Genomic DNA, 23,321 nt, shown 5'->3' with positions numbered 1-23,321 from the left:
CAGCATAATTTGTCAGATAACATTGTACACGAGGGATGTTTAGATGATGTAACATAGACTTTGAACATGCCCATTTTACTTCCATTTTAAAATGAAGTCTGGGTTTAACCGTTTGGAAATTTTATTTAATTTTCTCTAGCGGGTACGCCCAGCTGGCATCTGACCAAATATTAATCTGATAATAACGAAGAACATATAGGGGTTTATTCTTTTTTTTTTAATTACACATGACAAATGTAATAAGTACTTATCTCGGTGGCTTAAATAAAAACCTATTAGCGCGACATAATCGTTTTTAAATATCCAGCGGTTTTGTTTTACCGAGATGAAAAGGATCTTAAAGGTCGTTTAAGCTTTGTACCTATGTTTGAGTGGAAATTGGTGAGTAAAAGTCGCGTAAGTGACGAACGAATGAACAAATAAATGAACATACAAACACACACTTTCGGATTTACAATAAAAGATTTTAAAATAAAATTAACAGCTTATAGGCCAGTCACTATAAAAACTTTAAGTTCTATTTACAGTTTACACTTAGGATATAAAATAGGATACAGTGACACACGCGCACTTATGTTTGAATATTCTGTTCGCGGGTTTTCAACTGTGACATAGATGTGTTTATTTTACTCGGGTTGAAACAAGGTTTATTACGTCCGCTTTGTCCCTATGCTGTGGCCCATGTAAAATCCTTTCCGAGGAAATTGCCCTCATCTTCCGCGTAATGTGAAAATGCATTTCCCTCAGCTCTTTTTATTATTTTGTTTATTTATCATTTTTGAGGAGTCCAAATGAGCTGTCCTTTGTGTTCAGGCGTATTTTATTTGAAATAAGGCTTTTAAATATTCCTTCACTTTGATTTATTACAAAACATTGAAATAAGTACTTTAGCTTCTATTTCATTAATAACTCTCTAAGGGTGAGCTGGTGCTGCAAGAACGCCAGTTGGACGTAAGCAGAAGTCACGTCAAGGTCGACACCTTTGCTAACGTCTTAGGATATCGATATAGGATCTTCGATGCACATTTTCAGTATTTAGTGGAAACTGCGTTATGAGTGCTCTTTTTTAACCGCCGACCCGGGGCCGTTATAAGTTTGACGTGTGTATCTGTGTATCTCTGTATCTGTCTGTGGCATCGTAGCTCCGAAACTAATGGAACCGATTTTAATTTAGTTTTTTTTTTGTTTGAAAGTTGGTTCTGTCTTTTACAGGTCTACTCTTATTTGTTGTTGTGCGACCCCATTAATGAACCGTACTGTTCGGGTGTCCTAGGTTGATTTTCTGTTTAGTGTCAAATGCTTTTGCATGCAACTTTTTTTTAAGTAGGTATAATGCAGTTTTTACGAAGGCAAATTCAGCTTTATTGCTCATTCATTTAATATTTTTGTATTTTATAACAGTCCTTCAGTCTTGCTATAATGCGCAAAATTTCGTTTTTTCTGTATGGCTATATGAGTGTATGTGAATGGGGAGAGATTTAGCAGTAAAGGAGGGCTCTCGCAATCCTACCCTTCGGCGTTAGTGCGCATTCATTGTCTACGTAAACACCCTTTTGAGACGTCTGCAAGCTATACCTACTTGATAAAATACCTACCTATTACATATTATTCGCTGTAGGTACACGCACCGCAATCTTCTGTTTCTGAATTGCTTTTGGACTCGTCAGTTCGAGGTGTCATATTTTATTTTATTTTCCTATTTATTTGTATAATATTATACTAGCGGATCAATCCGGTTTCGCACGGTTAGTACAAGTATGTATCCACTGATTTTCTGTTTTCTAATATTTTAGGGCTGATTTCTAATCGCTTGATAAACTTTCACGGACGAATAAAGTCGGTTTAAAAATTTTCAAAGCCTCGTTCCTCAGATAAGTTTTGTTAATTGGAAAATTGGAAAATCAAGACGTGATAACCAATTTCTATCTGATATGTTTCCTCAAACTCAATTTATATATCTATATTAATATTATCAAGAAGTAATTTGTAAGTTTGTTTGTAGGGCGTAATCTCTGGACCGATTTTTAACCGATTTTCAAAATTCTTTCACCAGTAGAAGGCTACATTATTTGTGACATAGGCCTGTTTTATATTCAAAAAATTAGAGATCCCTATGAGAATTGTAATTAGCTACTCGTGCGAAGCCCCGGGGTGGGTCGCTATTAAGTATTAATTTAGTCATGGATGGAATTACTCTCGGATCGGAGAGAATATATACTCCTATTCCATGCATTCACAGTTTCCATATTTATAATGGACGACAATAGTTAATCACTTCGCATCGGATGATTTGTTTTTGTTACCTACATTTATAGAACAAACAAATAATTACTTTCTCTAGAATTTAACAGTGATAGGTACCTAAAATCTACTTCCTTAAAAATCTTACCTTACAAAGTAAATTAAGTCTCATTATTTCCGTTGTTTCTGTTCCGTTTCACTGTTTAAATTGAAATGTTTTTTTTGCGTCCCCTAGGTTTCAAAGTGGTGAAATATAAATGTGCTTAAACAGACGATTCACCCCACTGTCTGAGCGCAGAATCAAGTACTCTTGTATTATTCGTATTTGTTCAGATCGATGCGTTCAGATTCACTATATTTCTTGCTGATATAAGTAATTCGACAGGGCCAAACTTACTTTCTTTTAAGTTTTACTGTTATATACATTCTGACGTTCACTTTGTTAGTGGATTCAGTTGCTCGATTCCGTAAAACCTGCATCAGTCAGTATTACCTACAATCGCAACTGTTGTTACTGGCAAAAATGTAATTCTTGTTGCAACAATGCATTGTAGCCAATAGTGAGCGAGCGTCAACCAATCAGAGGTAATTGCGATCGTGACATTGTAGCTGTCATTCTACCGCAATCGACCTGCAAGTTTTTAAAAGTTCCGTAGGAACTCTTAGATTTTCCAGAATGTGAAGTATCCTATCTCCTTCTCGAGAATTCTAGCTATGACTGTCATCCTTTAAGTCTTCCGATCGGTTCAGTTGTTGAATGAAAAAGTGGACGAGAAATCTGATCTCGTAAGGTCGTTCCATATCCTAGCGATCTTAAACTAGTCGGGTATACTCCGACCTCAGATTATATCCGACAAAAAAAAGTGCTAGTAGGGTTATAGCGTACTGGGCAACTCATGTAGCAACAAATATAGGACACCTCTTTTGCCCTAACATTTTGTAAAAGTTACCCAAAAAAACATTTCATGTGATAAGGCCAATTTACTATCAAAAAGTTTCGGCCACTAAAAGTACTGATATGAAAAAATTATGACCAAGTCAGTAGCTGTTAGCCGCGGCTACGCTTTAGTTATTTGCTAGGCTCCATAAATGGAACCATACAGTTTTAGAACGTACTTACCTTTATTTTTTATCGATCTTTAAGCTGTCATCGCATACCTTGGGATCCTAATAAATATGTTTAAATATAATTTATTTTCTATTAATTAGACCGTAATTTAAAGCTCGTTTTTGACTAGCAATGGTGCTCAACTTGGCAACATCATATCATATCATATTGGCGATCATATTTTTTTTGATGTTCCTGTAAACAAAACACAATGTTTGCAATAATCTTTTCTGTCTTTTTGAACAAATTTGAAAATTTAATAAGGAATAGGTATTAATTAATTGGACGAAACCGCGACAGATCCCATTGGTGAACTCTCAACAATCTTAATTAATCTTTTCGCCATCCACTGAACAATTTGTGATCCATTTTCGTCTTCTTCAAGTAACTAAGAAGCCGCGTCTTTTTGACAGATTAAATTTATTAATCTAAGCTGAACCTAAATCAGGCAATATTAACTAAGTGATGCCAGCGATTTTGCCCGCGTGGATTTAGATTTTTCAAAATACCGCAGAATCTCATTGATTTTCCGGAGTACCTAGCCTAATAAATAATTCAGGGTATAAGTTATCTCAGAAAAACCAAATTGATTCAATTGTTGTGGGGTGAAGGAGTAACAAATATCCAAAAATCAAATCTCTCACATCCATATTATAAATGAGGAAGTGTGTTTGTGTACTGTTTGTTTGCTAGCTTTTCTCTGCCCATCCGTTTATCTAATCGATTTTGACGTAGGTAATAACTTGCATCCCGGGGTCCATCCCCGGGATACAAGCGGGTCCGTATGGAACCGATGGATATGAAACGTCCTTAAGTTACTTTTTGTTCCGGAAAAGCAAGTATTTTCCACGGGATTTAAAAAACCTAAATCCACGTGGAAAAGATAACGGGCACCATTTATTTGGTACAGAGACAGCTTGCATCCTGGAGACGGATATAGGCTACTTTTTGTCCCGGAAAATTAACGAGTTCACACGGGATTTCTAATAAACCTGGACGAAGTTGTAGGCATCATCTACTATTCCATATTAGAACAATAACACCGACATATTGTACCGTAAGTTGGCACGGTAAAAGTAAGTTTCTTCACAAGTAACGCTACTGGGCGTGCTCCCGCTTCTACTGATGAGTTCAGGAAGTTCTGCCCGCGTGTGGAAATAGCTTTCTTTTCCGCTGTGTGGTTGTGTTGCTAAAACGGGCACGTACCAAAAGAACTTAGTCTTTATACACTTTTGATACTTTTCGCAATGCCCGATATTGCCTTATGAAATATACTACATAGTGTATAGCTTATTGCTGAAGTAGCAAAACCGAATTGTGTGTTTCGAAAGTGGTATTCGCAAAACTGACTGACGTTAGTCCTAAGGTGCTAAAATGGTAACCTGGCAACGGAAAGCGCAGCATTGGCAGACCCCCAATAGGTTTACAGGTGACACCAAACGGGTCATAGGGAGCCGATGGATTCAGGCGGCGCAAAACCGTGCCCCCTACAAGAGACATGGTTGACAATGATCAAATGATGATGCTTATTGGTAATATTATAGAAGATAACGTAACTATATCGTATTTATTTACATAGTTTTTTAACTTAGATTACTACTGCCTCATTGAGTTTATTAAATAAAAAAGTAAAAACGTTCGTACCAGAGATAGGTATCATCTTTCATCTGTGTCATGTTGAATGCAGAAACTTTGTTAATGTCTCCTGAGCTGAGGACGGACGTGACTACATATCACCGCCGTCCGGGAAGTAGGTATAATCTTATATTGAACAAGGAAGATACGGATATAAAATACGATATGAGAATGTAAATTCATATTAGGTAGGTACGTACCACCTACATCTTTAGCTACAGTTTTCTCGTTTACATATTTGTTGAGCAGGTAGAGCAGTACAAATGCTTTACAATATTCCCTCAATAAAAATAAGACTTCTAATTTCATATTACGCTGGTTTTATTTTCATGTAAAGGTGCTAATTTGTAGGCTAAAATTAAAGAAAGCACCTTTTGTTTACAGTTTTAGGTAGCTGTACCTACCTACTACATTCACGTGTCTGTTTTGTTTCGTAATTAACACTCCATTCATGCAGGAATATACTCGTTAGTAAGGTATAATTTACTAAGGATAAAATTTTAAATTAGCAAAGAAGTCGCGTCGGCGGAGTGAGACGAAATTATTGATTTCAGCGCACCAACCAGGCACGCAAACTTTTGCCTCCTCCTTTTTCATGAAAATTGGGATATGCCTAATTTTGATTGTTAAAGTAATTGGCTTAGAGATATGTTAGATTAAGTGTCTCCATTTTATTTTATTTATCGTGTTCGTTTAGTAGTACCAGTCACCGAACCGTGTAGTAGCCCGTATACCTACTTGGTCAGATAATATCGAAAAAGTCCCTCTCTGCATCGTATTCCTCACTGCTGAAGGTCGTAAGTTCCATTGATCGCAATCTAGGAGTTTTCATGAGATATAACATGAGGTGTACTCGCAGATCATTCTACATTCGACTCGATAGAGAACGAGATTTATACTCTTAAGTTTAGATGGCGGTTAGATAAGTTATTGGGACCCACAGTTTAAAATGTTCTCTGAGGTTCAGAGGAATAATTGTTTAGGCCAAATTCTGAAAGTCAGTGACCCATCCAGTTACAACTTAGGTCAATGTTATTTAACCGACGTTATTGACTGATAGCTCTACCACACGCCCCTCATCGGAAAAGTGTCAGGTGAAATGAATTACATGTATCTCTATTTGTGTACCTAACTTCAATCGTTAGGCCAATATCTCACTAGGACACCATGGTATGGCGGCACCCAAAGTCGAGCCACCGAGGTACCAAACGAGAAACACCAGAGTAGACACCAAGATCTGGATTTTTGAAGATCTGGAAAATGTCCATCAAAGTTTGTACAACCATACTACAATCTACAATGAGAACAATCACCTCGTATCAACAGTGTACGTATACGTGCGAATTACATGGTTACGCATGAGCAGTGTGAGTTTGCGGAAGGAGCGTTCCTGGTAGTGGAACTGGTGATTGAGTAAGCCAAATAACTCTTTGCGCCACGAGTGATCCCGGTCGCCACCAAATTGGTTGCGCAACTATGCAGACATTAGATGAGGGTACTTTCATAGACCGATATACATTTTGTTGGTAGCACGACTCCGTGCGCCGCCACTGGTGTCCTAGTGAGATATTGGCCTTAGGGTAAGAATTGTTCGTATCACACAGTATACAGTTTATGGCCGGCGTAGCTAGTGTGTTAAATATAGACCGGGCTGGACGTTGAACCTTGTTGCGCCGGACACCGTCGTAATGAAAATGTCCTAGCGCGCGCCGTCCGAGTTTTCACAATTAAACCAATTTCCCGGAGAGAAATTCGATTCGATATTGGCTTCTCAGAATTTAGATGTTTACCTGTCACTTACGAATTGAAGTCAGGTACTTATTTTATCTTGTTTATAATAAAATTATTCTGTAACAAAGTTTTAGTTAATTGATTGCCGTTTAGTTTAAAACGTCGCGCGTCTCGTCGGAATCTTACCTAGTTTGTTGCTAAATCACAGAATAGATTGCTTCAGGTGACCCTTCTTACACGCTTCTCCATACAAACGTATTCTTCGTCTATTATTCTAATTTTCACTTTGCCGTTTTTGACAAAAAATCTTATATGTGAAGCAAAATTCATTCACCGGTGACACGCACAGATTACATTAAATCCTTAATCTGTGGAAACACCACACTATTTCGCTTAGGCTCTACCCACCAACGAGTTGTCATTTCCATGAACGCCCCTCTTAACAAGTAATAAGCATTCCATAAATATTTGTTTTTTCACCAAACTGGCTTGTTCATTGTAGATATGGTACTGATTGTCGTGGTAGTGATATTATTATGCTCTAGGGTTTAGCGTGTGAAAGCTATAATTTTAATGCCTTTTTAGTATGTAACTAATTTTATAAGTCTGGGATTGCGCGGGTGTACTTACTCGTATGATTTATTGATTACAGTACAGCGACCTTACCTTTAGTGAACAAAGTAGTAAGTTCCCCTGCCTTTAGTGAGCAAAGTAGTTCTATCTTATTATTGGATTTACACTAGTTGCTTATTTAAAGTTATTCGATTTTCATTTTAGCACTTATTTAGTTTGCGATAATCGAGATCAACGTTTATTCTCGAGAGACATTTTGCTCAATACAACTAAGCGTTGTTTCGCGCGGAAGCAAGATTTTCGTTTGTATGTTTCAGGTTCCACTTTAGGTATATACTGTGAAAATAGAACCATTTTGTACCTTTTGTACCAAACTTTGTACTATGTACAAAGTAAATAAAGCAGGTACATAGTATGCCTTGAAGAGCTGCGTTCTAAGCTAAGGCTAGGCTGAAGCTCTTCAAACTGACTTGTTTTATTTGACCTGGAGACTGAATAAAATTAATTAATTAAAAAGTTCTAAAATTACAATTATTGTTATTACTACTATTTTTTTCAGTACACAACACAATGAACTTACTGGAATGATGATTTAATTTGTTCACGCGACATGCTTCGACTTCCCCATTAGTGTTTGCTTTGAATCGTGACAGAAGTTATTACCCATTTGTTATGCATTTGTAATGGTACTCAACCATAAACTTGCCCCTGCTATTAGCAGCCAACCTGATTCTATATCATTAGGACCTAGACTAGAAGAAATTCACACTCGACGCGTGCCTAAATAGCCGTGTCCACACCCACCGAGCATTTGATCCGCAAGGCTAATGCTTAACTCTTTGTGGACGCTACCTCTGATTCTGAATGATGGTCAAACTGCACAGCTTAGATTGCAAATGATATCTAGGTCCGATGTATTTTTAACCGACTTAAAAAAAAGGAGGAGGTTCTCAATTCATCGGTTTTTTTTTAATGTATGTTCCCCGATTACTCAACCTGTAACCTCAACCTTAATCTTGATGCAGCATGGTAACCATGCTGCATCAGGATTAAGGAGTTAGATCCAGAATTTTTTACGGGATCACCACGGAAACTTCTACTGTTGATTACAAAAATAAAATACAAATTAATCAAGAAACCTAGATAAAGTCGGTGTACATACATAAAGAAGAATCGGGCCGCGTTGAGAAAAAATTGATACATAGGTATTCACTGTACAATGATACTTAAAGTACTTGTATAGGTACTATTGGAACTTTGTAAATGACTAAATGTCCTCTGTACACGCAAGCTTTTGTGCTCTATTTACCCGTAATGGCCTTTATCTATAACTTTTTTGTTGTAATGTAAAATATCCGTAAGCATTTGCGCGAAATCTTTTTATTTGTTAAAGCCTGTGTGCAAATAGAAAATAACTGAGATAAACTGTTTTTAAGTACTATTTCTATGTTATAACTTTCAATAAAGAACAATACCTAGATACATGTGTTTTAATATAAAATACGTGCTTTCTTAAAAATCCCGTGGGGGAATTCATCGATTTCCCGGGATAAAAATTAGCCTGTTAGAGTCACCCTCTAGCTCTTATGCATGCAAAAAATCACATCGATCCGTTGTTGATGAAATCCATTAGCAAGTTAAGCCAGCCATTATCCTCCGAACGTAACTTTAGACTAGTTTAGACGACAAAGCTTAACTTATGAGTATTTAATAATATGCCTTTTATGATAGTGGGTTGACAGGCAGGGAAGTTACTTATGACAGGAAATTAGGTTCTGGGCGAGTTACTCGTAGTATGACCGGTAAGCAATTTCTATCCGATAGATCTACGAATTTATTTAGGAACAAACGTTTACATCTACATACTTCTTTCGAAAAAACTACGTAGTTAAACCTGTGTTATTATAATATTCATCAGTTAGTAGTGCTCAAATAATAATGCATCAGTACCTACCTAACTCAAAAAGGTTCATCAGTATAGTTAAAATCCAAGTTTCATGTTCCACCGTACATTACAAAAGTTATCACTTGACTAAAATGAAAGAAAAAGAACTTTCATAAGTTTGAATGGTTTTGTAATAAATACTGGAAAATTAAAATATAGGTTAATGCAATTTTATTTTCACAATCATTCTTCATATCTTCCATTTGCGTCGTAATATTTTCATTGTGAAGTGGAGCAGCCTAGTCGTATGCTTGAATCTCGCTCATTATAGAAAAAGGATTCCCTCCTCCCTCCGTATTCATTTACATACTGCAATGTTAATGAACCGGAACTTTTATGGTTTTATTTAATCTAGTTTCTTATTTTATAATAGATTTATAGTACTTTTGGCCTATGATTTATTCAAAATGTTGAGTCTTTGTTGAGTTTGATTTTTTGTTTAATTTTTTCAGAAGTATTTCTAAAATTACTGACCTAATCTAAAATCATTCACGTACCTAGTCGCTTTCTTTGTCTTCACTGCATTACCTATAATAGTTTTGAAGCTTTTAGCGACCTTGTCGTCTTGTAAAGTTTTGCACGCTCTTTTTAACAATTTTGTTATAAACTTTTGTTGTCGTAGAGACTAAACATGTTCATTTAGCAAAGTATGTTAGCAATTGAGAAGTTTATAAACTTAGAAAAATGTTTAACATGAAATTCATCGCAGCATTTTTATACAGAAGGGTGAGTACTTAGACTAAGTACTATGGTTACTTACTAAATATTTTAATCGAACGAAGTAGATGTTTTTGGAAAAATGCAAAATCGAAACAGTCCGTCTCGATAAGGCGTAGAAAAGTCGGGAACAGAAACATGTGGGCACATACAAGATTAAAATGACCACTGAATTTAATTACTGTTTGTTTTACTGTAAATCAATATGTATAATGATTGTTGTAAGGCTCTAGGGGCCGGCGCCATGGGCGATGAAGCCGTTTTAATTGCCCCCCTGCTACATCGCACCCGTATGCGGACTTAGCGTCAAATGACCCGACAAATTGACCGCGACACGCGATGTTAACTTTACCATATTTTATTTTATTTGTTGTTGTGATTGTGAATGAAAATATATGTCTTTTGGGTCATCACTTCGTCCTTCTTCATCATAATAATAACATGCGAAATTGTGTCTGTCGGCCTACTAGCTTTTAGCCCATCCGTTTACGATGGAACTTAGTACAGAGATAAGTAGAACCTTATATCCGGAGACAGATATAGGCTAATTTTATTCTGGAAAATACAAAGAGCTCCCACGGGGTTTTTAAAAGACCATACGTTTAACCGATTTTGGCGGGTACAGAGATAGGTTACATCCTGGAAACGAACGTAGGCTACTTAGGTAGGTACTTTTTATTTCGGAAAAACAAAGAGGAACTCTTTGTCTTTCGGGATTATTAAAAATTTAACTCTACGCGGGCATCATCTAGTTTTTTTTCTCTCTTTCGTCTGGCTTTACAAAATTAGCCAATGTCAAGTTTGTAGTTATTTGTAACAAGTTAGTTAAACTATATAAGTATGGACCCTGTCTGTGCCGACAATCGCCGACATACCGGGGCACCCCTTTAGAGGGCTTTCCAGTCAGTTTTAACAAAAAAAAAACACTGCAAAAAGGCATAGCACGTCCGCCAGCTAACACCAACACAGACGAAGTCATCATCTAGTTTATCATTATAATAAAAATATGTGAACAAACGTAACTCTGTTCACACATTTTATACCAAAATTAAATTAATTTCAATTACTAAGTTAATGTTCAGTAGGTGTATATTCACAAGCTCAACGTCTCAAACAAACTAGAATAAAACCAATATTCTAAGGTGTTTCTGTTGATTTTCATGTTAATTAATATTATGACGAACAGGAGTGTTAATTGCAAAATATGTTGTTCTACAATTTACAATGAAAATAGGTAAAGCGGTCCTAAAGCTAGGCACACTGTGATGTTGACGACTCGTTGTTTACAATTATTTAGGCCATTTTAATAATGATACGCGTCATAATACGGTTTGCTGAATTAAAATGTGTACCTACTTCTTTGTTATTAATATCTCGTTATCACTATCCATTATAATAAACTAGGGGATGCCCGCGGTTTCGCCCGCGTGGATTTCGATTTTTTTTGAATCCCGTAGGAACTCTTTGATTTTCCGGGATAAAAAGTAGCCTATGTCCTTCGCCGGGACGTATCCCACGTCTGTACCAATTTCATTAAAATCGGTTCAGTGGTTGGGCCGTGAAAACGTATCAGATAGACAGACAGACAGACAGACACACTTTCGCATTTATAATATTAGTATGGACTATTATAAATGCAAAAGTGTGCTGGTTTTTTCTTCAATCATGCCATAAGGATGCAACCGATCGACGGGATTTTTTATTTGGTTAATATACCTCCAGGCTCTCCAGGAGGACATAGACTATAGGAGGATAGATAGAGGGAGGTGACAAGGACTACTTTCTATCCCCGAAAATCAAAGAGTTCCTATCGGATTTTTAAAAACCTAAATCCACGCGGATGGACGGAGTCGCGGGCATCAGCTAGTTAATGTTAATTGGGAAGTAGATATATACAATTTATTTATTTTTTAAATAACCTTATAGAATGTACATTGTATGGCATTATTTTTGTTACATTCAGTGCCACAAAAACCACAGTCGGATTTACTAGAACATCTAATATAAACAGCTGATCATAATAATTTATCATGTCTATTATAGTCAACCTTAGAGTTGGAGGTGGTATTCGCGTTGTAACATAAGTATGTATTGAAATGTACATAACATTAGGTATTTATTATGCAGTACTACTTTAAGTTACCTTAACGGTACCGTATATTAAACCAACTGAATTAACCGAACTGCTAATATCGGCGTCGTGGTTGGTGATATTTTCGTTCAGTGACCGTACCAAGTGCAATTTCACAGCAACTGCTAACAAGCTGCACCGTAATTTTGTACTTGAAGTTATATCGAGCGTACCCATTAGCAATTTCAAAAATGTCGGAATTATACTCGTAATCCCAAATTAGGTCTTTTTAACCCCCGACCCAAAAAGAGAGGTGTTATAAGTTTGTCGTGTGTATCTGTGTATCTGTCTGTGGCATCTTGGCTCCTAAACTAATGAACCGATTTTAATTTAGTTCTTTTTGTTTGAAAGGTGGCTTGATCGAGAGTGCTCTTAGCTATAATCCAAGAAAATCGGTTCAGCCGTTTGAAAGTTATCATCTCTTTTCTAGTTACTGTAACCTTCACTTGTCGGGGGTGTTATAAATTTTTAATTTACACTTGTAGACCGATATCATTAATCGCCTAGTTGAAAAGCTGATTTAAATAAGAATGTCTAAACAACTGACTGGCTTTCTTATTTGAATCACCTATTTAGGAATCATGCTAATTTTCTCTGTTTGTTACAATTGCGTTCGCGCATCTCTAATCCGATTGAGTTAAAACTTTGTTCAGTTCCTTTTTGTACTTTGTGATAAAATATCAATTATAGTGCAATAAATTGGAGCACGAGAGACATTGAGCATATTTAATCAGGATGGTGTTATTAAACAAATATAATAGAAATTCGCTAAAGAAGTGAAATTTGCTTAAATGAATTTTCCTCATTTATATTAAGTTGTTTCTTGGCATTACAACTTAATTCTCTTAAATCTTAGACGGAATTTATTTTAATAATATGCAAATGCATTCAGAACTTCTACTTCGAATAGGGGTATAAAGTTTGTGAAATTCGGTTCAAATGAATTATTTTCATATGTTTTAGAGTATATAGTCTGACGCCATAGATAAAATACTTTGTACCTACATACGACTTAGAACATCTGCTAAATATTCTAATGTCTATAATATGTATTCAGCTATTAAGTAAATATGTTCGTATAAGAAGATAAAGAGAGACGAAAGCTTTTAAATAAATCTTTATAACAAGTATGATTCGGTAAATCGTGCCGAATGTTTGAATCAGTTTATGTATTACCTTAAAATTACTTATTTATATGTATACCGGCCTAATGCCTATTTTCTCGTGTAATTAAATTAATATTTCTTTTTTATTTATTCCAGGTAAATAACATGAAACATGTGGTTTGGAGTTGGTAATTAGATAAACCCGTTAGAGAAATCGCCACCATACAAAGAAAAGAGTATTGAGTTGTAGACATACTTTTACATGAATTATCAAATTTTTTTTAATATAGGCATTATGGTTTGCGGGCCTGTCCTTTATGGCATGCATATCAGAATCTATCCGCACCCCGATTGCGTTTTGTATTAACCTATGAAAACAAGTAGCAATTTTAAAAAAAACAGCTCGGCCATGTTGAATATTTTTCAAAAAAATTATAGTCAGTGACTGACACTCGCGATGGTATAAGAATACCACAAACTTCCAAATCCATTTAGGTATTTAGAAGTTTCAAAGGAAGGAACAAAGAAATTCACATGCACATATATTATGTATATACATACATGAACTCTGAAAACATTACAGTTCTTTTTTTGGGCAGTCGTCTAATATAATCCTTTCAGCAATTGCGCTGTAAAATGGAAACTAACGGTGTGTAAATATGGTCGGGGTATTCCAGGCGTGCTTTAACACGGCGTCAAATGTGATAAATGTCCTTTCAAAATTCGGTTGAATCGGGTAACAAATTATATTCTATCCGAGCGGTGCAGGTATTCAGATTTTCAGGATTTATTACATCCGGAATTGGAGGGACGCCGCTCAAATGCTACTTAGTTTGTGCAGAAACTTTTCCCATAGACATATTATGTAGATGGAAGCGCAGTAAAGTTATAACGCTGTTTTTTATCATCGTTTTATTTGGGGATGGAATGAATGCCTTTGTATTACGAAAGTGAGGCTTGCATATATTTTACTAGCTGATACCCGCGAATTCGTTCGCGTGGATGTAGGTTTTTTAAAATTCCCGTGGGAACTCTTTGATTTTCCGGGATAAAAAGTAGCCTATGTATGCTAATCCAGGGTATAATCTATCTCCATTCTAAATTTCAGCCCAATCCGTCCTGTAGTATTTGCGTGAAGGAGTAACACACACACACACACACATACAAACTTTCTCCTTTATAATATTAGTGTGATTGTAAAAGTTAAAAAAGGGATTCATTTTAGTTATTAAATTAAAAATTAAAATTCGCTTTTACATGAATGTTAATTTTCAAACTAATAAGCTACGAACTTCGAAGCGTTGCTTGTCTTTCAGTTCAGTTTGAACGAAGGCCTTAGTTATTTCATGGGAGCTACGGTTCGTAGAATCTAGCGTAGCTTTACTTACATGCGTAGCTATACTTACTTGTGTAGCTAAAAGTACGGCGCAAATCTTGAGTCCTGTAGTAAAGTCTAGACTAGATAAAATATCTACGCAATAAATTACAATTCACTATGTGGACAAGAGCTATTGCAGTGCATTCTGAGATCACTTACTAAGAATAATATGTCGGAATACAGTAAGTTACATTGATTTAAACTCGTTAACATTGCAATTGTGGAAAAAATTGCCAGCTGTTCTTGCATTAATTTAACGAAATTACGGAATTCATTGCCTAAAGAGAGCACTATTACAAGTTTATTCATAGTTCATACTATATGGACGCAAGTTGTAGAGCGGTGCGTTCTGCTGTAAATGGCTCAAATAAAACAGTAGCTCATATTCGGTAATGAGAACGTATATGACGTTTTTAGGTACTACAGTTGTAAATCATATTAAAAGACCCTGCACCTAGTTAACACTGCACTCCTATAACAGACTTGGCTAGCCTCAACTTATCAAAGTTTCCCCTCTCCTTTGTCGGCCGCAGAGGACTACGTATAATAGGACTACGTACATAACCTACTCGTATAGTAGCTTCATATTGAACGTGTTACAACTAGGTTATTCATGTCTCATACGTGAACGTTGAACACGCTCCACCTCTAAAGTTCGGATGGAATAATTTAATGCTGAAAGAAACTATGTATGAAACTGACACTTGGTACCGAAAGATACATTTAACACTATACGGTTAAGTGACCTTGGGCAGTAGAGCGTTATTTGTTTATTACACGTATTTACACTAAACCTTCGCTGCACGATACCTCAGAATACATAATAGTACAGGAAGTTCTGCATATTAACTAAGTATGGCTAAACATCCATAATACACTAGTACCTAAGCTTGCAACTGCGCTATTATGGATTAATTTATCAACGCAGCCGAGAGCTCTTCTAAACTACTATCATAATAATTGGTTAATATGGGAAAGTAAATGTAAGGCTCAACTAGGACTAGTCGCAAGAGCTAATAGGTATTTCTACGAAAACAGCGAAAAAGAATGCAAGTTCAGATTCATTCGTCATGGCCGTCTCGTAAACCACGAGGAGAGCACGCGGCTGGTAGTGTACGCATGCGCAGAAAGCATCCGTACTTAAGGAGTGTGGGAGGAAAGTTTACAGGGGTGATCCACCCCCGACTTCACCTATCCAGACCATGCCCCTACCCTACAGAATCATTTTAAAACCTGTATTTCACGGGACTCAGTGTCATTTACGCCTCTGTTCTCTAGACAATCAAAATTGAATTTATGATTCGGAGCGAAAACGAAAATTTAATTGAAATGGAAAATCTGCGAATGGAAACTGAAGCGCAAATGATTCCTTTTTATTAATATTAATAGTAGAAAGAGCAATAAGTATCTTTAGAATTATATTAGACGATTTATGAACCATTAGATGATGCCCGCAACTTCGTCTGAGTCTATGGTCTGTGTGGATTAAGTTTTTTAATAATCTCGTGGGCACTCCTTGGTTTTCCGGGATAAAAAGAAGTTTATATCAATATCCAGGGTTTCAACTATATCTATCTATACGAAAAATCACGCGAATCCCTTGATCCGTTGTTGTGTGATTGAAGGACTAAGCCGTGAAAAATTGCATGCTATCCCGAAGGAATCGTTTTTTTCCGGTATACTATAATCTAGCTAGTACGTATTCCATGTAACTAAAATACAAATAGTACTTCTTGCAGCGGATTTTATTACGAATAGCACCTAACCTACTTAAACTTAAAACTAGGCTATGCGGGTGGCATAGCATAGCATATAGGGTGTTTAAATGCAAACTGATCAGTTATTAATAAAATCAGTTAACCAATGCTTGGTATCTGTTGTCATGAGTGGTTTACGGAGTAAGCGGTTTTTATCTCGGCTACGCGAGATATTATCAATGGGGGCTGGCATATGGCCAAGACGCGGGGAAGAGTATTGGAACTTTCATCAGTGGGGTGTAGATATCCACCAGCCGGCAGTAGACGTGATAAAAATGGAAGACTATAAAAATTGTCCGTGTATAGGATTCCCAGGCGTCCGGCTTTAGATGGACATGTTTGGCTTTTTACAGTCGTGTCCGGCCAAATATTTACGTGTTCGGCTTGTCCGGCGTTTGTAAGGCATTTTGTCAAACTCGCCGCACGCAACAACTGCAGAGCAAGCGAAAAAACGAAATAATGCCGAATGCCGATCTACGGCTAAGTAGCAAATTATGATGGAACTGATTTTTTATTATTGATTGTTGTTATAAATAGATTTTGATCTTTTTAAAACTTTATCACACTTATGTTTGTTTCAAGTTTTACAAAAGTAGTTTACGGATTTAAACTAATGTGGGTAAGGTTTTAAAAAAATGTATGTTTAACTATCATAAAAGAAATGTTCGTAATTGTACGGATCACGTACCCAATAGATAAAACAGTTACCATTGTGATTTGGAAAATATACGATTAAACTCACACTTGCCATTCTATCCATGTAATTCATTGTTCGGCAGATATGCTGGCCACGTTTGATAAGTCGGTAATCGAAAGATTTGCAGAGCGCCGCCGCCGCCAAAAATAAATTGGACATTTCACATATTTACACAGTATTAAGAATCATAGTAAAAACAAGCACAAAATGTACATTAGGTTGAAATTTTGGCTTTCGTCCAAAAAGTAGCGTCTGATAGTAAAGCTGATTTCGTCGTTTTTGTCAACTAGGATTGTTTTTTAAAATACATCGTAAAAACTGCCAAGAGTTCAATTGTTTCTGTACTTTTAGTGACGGGGATATAATAATTTTGTCCAAACAATAAAAGAATTCATCTGATAGGCATGGTACATTATTAACTTCCATCGTAACAGAGCATCGTAGTTAGCTCTCAAGCAGATGGACCGATTTAAATGTAGTTCCTAAATTCGAAAGCCTGTTTAATCGAGATGGATCTTAGCTGTTTCAATGAAAATCTTTTCAACCGTTTGAGGACTATGAGCTCTTTTCTCAGCAGGTTAGAGATCTCAGACATATTGATGATTATGTTACTTGTCTTGCTTTATCGAACTTTGACCTGATGCTACAACCAAGATAGTCTGCAAGCTGCTTAAGTAAAGCTGATAGTAAAGAGTAGTACCTAATCGGATAACAGGTTTATCAACCGTATTCGTAGATCCACCCAGTTCACTCATCGGGGGGTGAATTAAATTTTTAATTCACATTTGCATATTTTAGCAAGTTACGAATTTAGTAGAAATTTTCGCGGGGAAAAAAGCACCTAAACAAGTCAGTCCTCTTCCTGCCTGTAAAAGTCTCGCTAAAGACGGACAGAGCAAAATTTAAGAATGGTGATGTAAATAGCTAATTTGTAAATAACGATATGACCTTTAATAAGTTAATTAGAATTCACAGATAGAGTCTTGTGTTAATGTTAGGTGCTACCTTTATCTATTAATTACTTATCTACCAATGTTTTATAGTCGAGATAAAAGGTCATCAACATCAGTTAACTTATATAACCCCTATTTCTTTCTTTTATCAGATTCGCGATATGAGAGTAGGTATATTATACTGGTCTATATGTATATTTCTCTGTAAAATAACACCCTGAAACTGAATCCGGGGAATAGGATTACAGCAAACGTCGGATTTATTACGGATATAAGTAAATCCCGTAGGACGAGGGACACCACATATTACTGGCTTTGACAAAAACAGGCATGTTTGTGAGTTCTAACTTATGGATCCTTGACACAAATATTATTTACTTAAATTTTTATACTTAGGTATTATGTTGTGGCGATTTCTCTGGTGTGTGATTTCATGATAAGTAAAACAATGTCCAGTTAAAATAAATGGTTACTCAATTGTTTGGTAGAGTTGTAGAGGGAAGTGTCCAGGACCACATAATTATGTACCTTTCACAAGGGTGGGAGAGTAAAGTAATTGGCCGTTTTTTGGTTTACAAAATTTTGAAAGATGTACCTATGTGGCTCAGAACACTACTAGTTAACAACTTCCGTTAACTAAGCTTTTCTAATTCGTTATATATTTGCAACATACTAACCAATTCAATTTTCGTGTTTTCATGCTTACCTAACAGTGGCACTCAAATGTAAGTATACACTTTTTAAGGTATTTTAAGTATACCTAAATGTACTTTTAGTGTTGATAGGCATCTTTTTTTGTCTTTCCTCCTTGATATTTTGCAAAGAAGTAGTTCAATTCAATGTTCATTAGTAGGTATCATTATTGTTGAACTGATGTTTTTATCGATAATTGAATCTAACTTATTGAGCTTTATTTACCGGAGTCTGAAACATAATGAGATTGGAAAACTCTGCTTAAAATTCAACACCTTTTTACGAAGAAGTGAGCAAAACGAGAGCTTTGATTCTAGAGCCAAGCGATTAAAGCTTACCGAAGACAGTTAAAGCTATTCTGATTTCTAAAATTTCACACTATTTATATAAATTGTATTATACACAGTATAGTTATCTGAAAAATCTGCTAAAGAATCCTTGCGATGATCTAAAACTAAGCATCTAGAAAAGGAATCCTAAAAAACTATTTAATAAATAAAATAATTATACAATACCAGGGAAAGAAAAAATATACTGTTGCCGTTAAGCGTCCTTTTTATAAAGAGATTTTTTCGTGCTCGTAGTTAATGATTCTCAGGAAGGCTTGTAGCAAAGTAAGAGTTTAATTACAAACTAGGACACGCGAGGGCGGGCATTTGGCCCGAGATAAGCGGGGAATACAGAAAATGCCCCGGATCGTGCTTCACTGTATTATTGCATGGCTCCTGATTCACGTATAACTAAAAGGTTTTAACTTAAGTAAGGACGTGGCATTTCTGATCTAGGCGACTAAAGAGATTATTACTACCTACCTATTTACCTACATAAGGCTTAGGTACATTTCAAGTTATTATTATCGTAGGCAGGACATTAGACAAATCAAATAGACTAAAATTTCATCAATATAAATATTATTTAAATGACAATACTTAGGCATTCTGGTGTCTATTTGCACATAGTTTGCACCATAATAAAACCCCAATGAAAATAAAATCTCTGCAGTCAAAATTATAATATACTTGGAAAAATCAAGTTATTGAGGGAGTAATAGGTATTAGTCATACTATTATCATCTTCATGTTTTTCAAATTTCACTCAATAGATTACCTATTATTTTGGTTAGGTATAATAATATTTAGGTTTCACAGAGAGTAATTAGGTATTTAAAATAAAGTTTTGGCTCAGTTATTACAGCACGCGTCTAATGGATTCGAATATATTTTCCAGATACCGACAACCAACGAGTGATCATCCACGTGAAGGACGTAAACGACGAACCACCTTACTTCATCAACCGTCCTCTGCCGATGCAAACGGTGGTACAACTGAACGCAGCGCCCAACACGCCAGTATTCACCCTGCAAGCCAGAGATCCGGATACCGACCACAATATACACTACTTCATCGTGAGAGACAGGACCGGTGGGAGGTTCGAGGTGGACGAGCGATCGGGCGTTGTTCGTACCAGAGGAACCGATCCTTTTCAATTGGATATGGAATATGTGCTCTACGTTAAGGCTGAAGACCAGGTAATTATTATTTCATTGTTTTATTGTAATTATATACTGCTGATGATGCCCGCAACTTCATTCAGAATTCTGATTTTGAAAAAATCCTCTGGAAACTTTTTGTTTTCCGGGTAAAAAGTAGTCTACGTCACTCCAAGTTTTTAACTAGGTACTCGTAAGTACTTATACCTACGCAAAAAGTCGCGTGAATCCGTTGATCTGTTGTTGCATGACTGAAGACATAGGCGTGAAACATGGTAGATATGCAATTTTGCAGGAACCGTTTGTTTTCTCGGAATAAAAAGTACCTACCTATGTCACTTTCCAGGTATTTAAATATAACCACGCAAAAATAGCGTTGATCCGGTGTGACGTGTTTGAAGGATAAACAAACAAACAGACACACTTTCAGCTATATGGCATACGTGCTTCTACTCGTACTACGAATACAGCTAGCAGAATTTGGTAGCGACTTACCGAGTTCGTCCGCATGAATTGAAATTTTAACAAACATACCTCCCTATATCCGTGTCGAATACAGGTCCTTCCTAGTATCCAGGAATAAGCCCGTAGGATTCCTTTTTTTTTGCGGAATGTAAACCATCTCTGCAAAATTGCATTAGGATGAGTAGGTACTGTTAAGCTGTGAGGTGAAAGACGTATGAAAAAAATATTATTAATTATACTATCTTACTCTAGGTATTTGTTTTAGTTAGTTTTGCAGATGTGAAATATATAATATGGCATTCCGAACCAGTGGTAAATTATTTGACGATTCAAAAGCACTTGTGAAAGTTTATTTGAACAAAAATCTATTCTATAATATTTAGTTTGACATATTGCGTATATCCTTTTCCAGAGTGGTCGGGTGGACGAGAGAAGGTTTCAGTCGACTCCTGAAGAAAGACTAAGTATAGTTGGCGGAAAACGTGCTCCACAGTTCTACCTCCCCAGCTATGAGGCGGAGATTGCTGAAAATCAGAAGAAAGATTCTGAGTAAGTAAATAGAGTTGAAAACTAAAACCCGACTGCGATCGTCTTAATAAACGCTGAAATATTATAGTAAAATTGTTTTTCTGTCACTCGGTATATTTTAATGTTGAAGTACATTTATATTTTTGAACTCAGAATTTTCTCCTCTTTCATTTGACATCCCACTCGATACAATAGCAAAAAAAAAATTTTGGAGACCCCCCACTTTTTTGATGTAACATCCGTTAGGTCAATTTATTCGTATAAAATGTAGTCTATGTCACTCGGACCTTCATAACTAATAATCAATTGACACCTCATTCATCAAAATCGGCCCAGTAGTTTAGGCGCTACGGTGGAACACACAGAATCTGGATACAAATATACATACGTATGCATACATACATACATACATACATAGACTGCTAAAATCATAACCCTTCCTTTTGGCTATGTCGCAGTCGGGTCAAAACATTCAAATTGAGATGCAAGATTGATATTGAATAGTAAGGCATCTATCACGTTATTATATCTACATACCTAGGTATATATATGTAGATAAATATACTAATTATTCACTGCTCCGGAATAGAGAATGCGACCTAAATTATCAGATGTGATAAATACACATACGTACCAACTACCATCTCTTTTAGCGACCTCGTTTTATTCAGCGAATTACTGAGTGACTCAAACAATTGACTTCGTTGAAAATGAAATGTGTGTGATAATAATTTGCATACTCAAATAGTTTTACGTTACATAATATCTACTTTGTAGGTAGGTACCTACCTACTGAATCAAAAGCTAGTAATTTATCAAACTCTATGTATCTACATAGAGTTAATAGTTAAGGCATAATTGTACTTTTGAATAGTACATACCTATCTAGGCATGTACTATTCAAAAGTACAATTATGCCTTTGTAAATTTGGTACTTGAATATTAGCAGCTTTTTAGATTCTGAGATTAGATAAAAGTATCGCCGCGAATATTTCTCCAGAAGAACCGTCAATGAGTTGCTGGCTTTTGATAATCCCAAATTAATGTTTAACGGTAACTCTGCCGATGTGAGTTGATCCTATAATTTGTATTTAAGTGAAAAAAGATCTGTCACAGTGGGTGGTCGAAGTATTCCAAGCGTGGCGTATGGTTCGGTTGTCAGAAAGAGGGTATGATAAAGTCAAGCAAAGCCTCTAAACACTCCGTTCTAAAGCGATAGAATACGTAAAGAGAGCCTAGTGTGAAGTGTCTCTTCGATACTCTGAGCCCTGAGCTTTGCAATGAGCTGGTTAGTTTGGGAATTGTCTACAAGTTTGAGTTACGGCTTTTCCATCTCGTCAAATTGAAGGAATTAGCATTAGGATGCTCTTGCTCAAAGGTAAGAGCTATTAGTGGGGCTGGAATAGCGCTTTAAAGAATAAGATCCTGTGCTCAGATCCAAAATAACGTTTTGTTCCATTGATCACCCCCAAGGTTTTAGAAGCTTACATATTTTAGCTTTCCCTTCCAAGTTCCAAGTGATCCTGGTACTGGATTTCGTCTGGAACGTGAACACCTTTTTTAGCGACGTATAATTATAACACATCATAGGTTTTTCTGATTTATATTTAATCAAAATATTGTGTCATTTCAGCATAATTTCCGTGAAAGCCAAATCATTTGCTGATCGCGAGATCCGGTACACCCTGAAAGCGCAAGGTCAGGGAGCCGGCACCTTCAACATTGGGCCGACGTCGGGAATAGTAAAGTTGGCAAAGGAGCTGGATTTTGAAGATTTGCGTCAACCACATGTTTACTCCTTGGTCGTAACCGCTACCGAGGACTCCGGGGGATTCTCCACGTCTGTTGAAGTAAGTCAACTATTTTATTTAAGCGTTTAGTATCTTTAACATGGTTATGTAAATCAAATGCCAATAACCAAAATCTGAAGATCTGTTTGGTATACAAATGATTCAGTTCCTAAATCTGAAGATCTGTTTGGTATAAAAGTAATAAAATAGTTGCACATTTAAAATTATACAAGTAAATATTCGCCGGTAGGAAAAACATTCATAGCTCGCGAACATGTCGCGAACCTATAACGAGCTGACCTGCAAGTCTAGTTTGCCTTAGGTACTCTCATAGAAGGAAAACTACTACATACTATCTGATTTTATTGACCAACTTGTCATAC

At 36.3% G+C, this 23,321-nt stretch overlaps 1 protein-coding gene across 3 annotated transcripts in view; it reads left to right on the top strand.

The window, feature by feature from the left end:
• The window catches only part of LOC123867530 (neural-cadherin-like), a 139,250-nt gene that overhangs the window by 28,370 nt on the left and 87,559 nt on the right, over window positions 1–23,321 (top strand). For all 3 annotated transcript variants that reach the window (XM_045909611.1, XM_045909603.1, XM_045909617.1), the window contains exons 3-6: window positions 18,686–18,697; window positions 19,893–20,194; window positions 21,033–21,169; window positions 22,782–22,998. In XM_045909611.1, coding sequence (XP_045765567.1) covers window positions 18,686–18,697; window positions 19,893–20,194; window positions 21,033–21,169; window positions 22,782–22,998 — 668 coding nt within the window. The remainder of the gene's footprint in view (window positions 1–18,685; window positions 18,698–19,892; window positions 20,195–21,032; window positions 21,170–22,781; window positions 22,999–23,321) is intronic.

Source organism: Maniola jurtina, chromosome 1 (genome assembly GCF_905333055.1).
Source record: "Maniola jurtina chromosome 1, ilManJurt1.1, whole genome shotgun sequence".
NCBI classification, from domain to species: domain Eukaryota; kingdom Metazoa; phylum Arthropoda; class Insecta; order Lepidoptera; family Nymphalidae; genus Maniola; species Maniola jurtina.
This window is presented reverse-complemented; position numbering and strand designations above follow the sequence as displayed.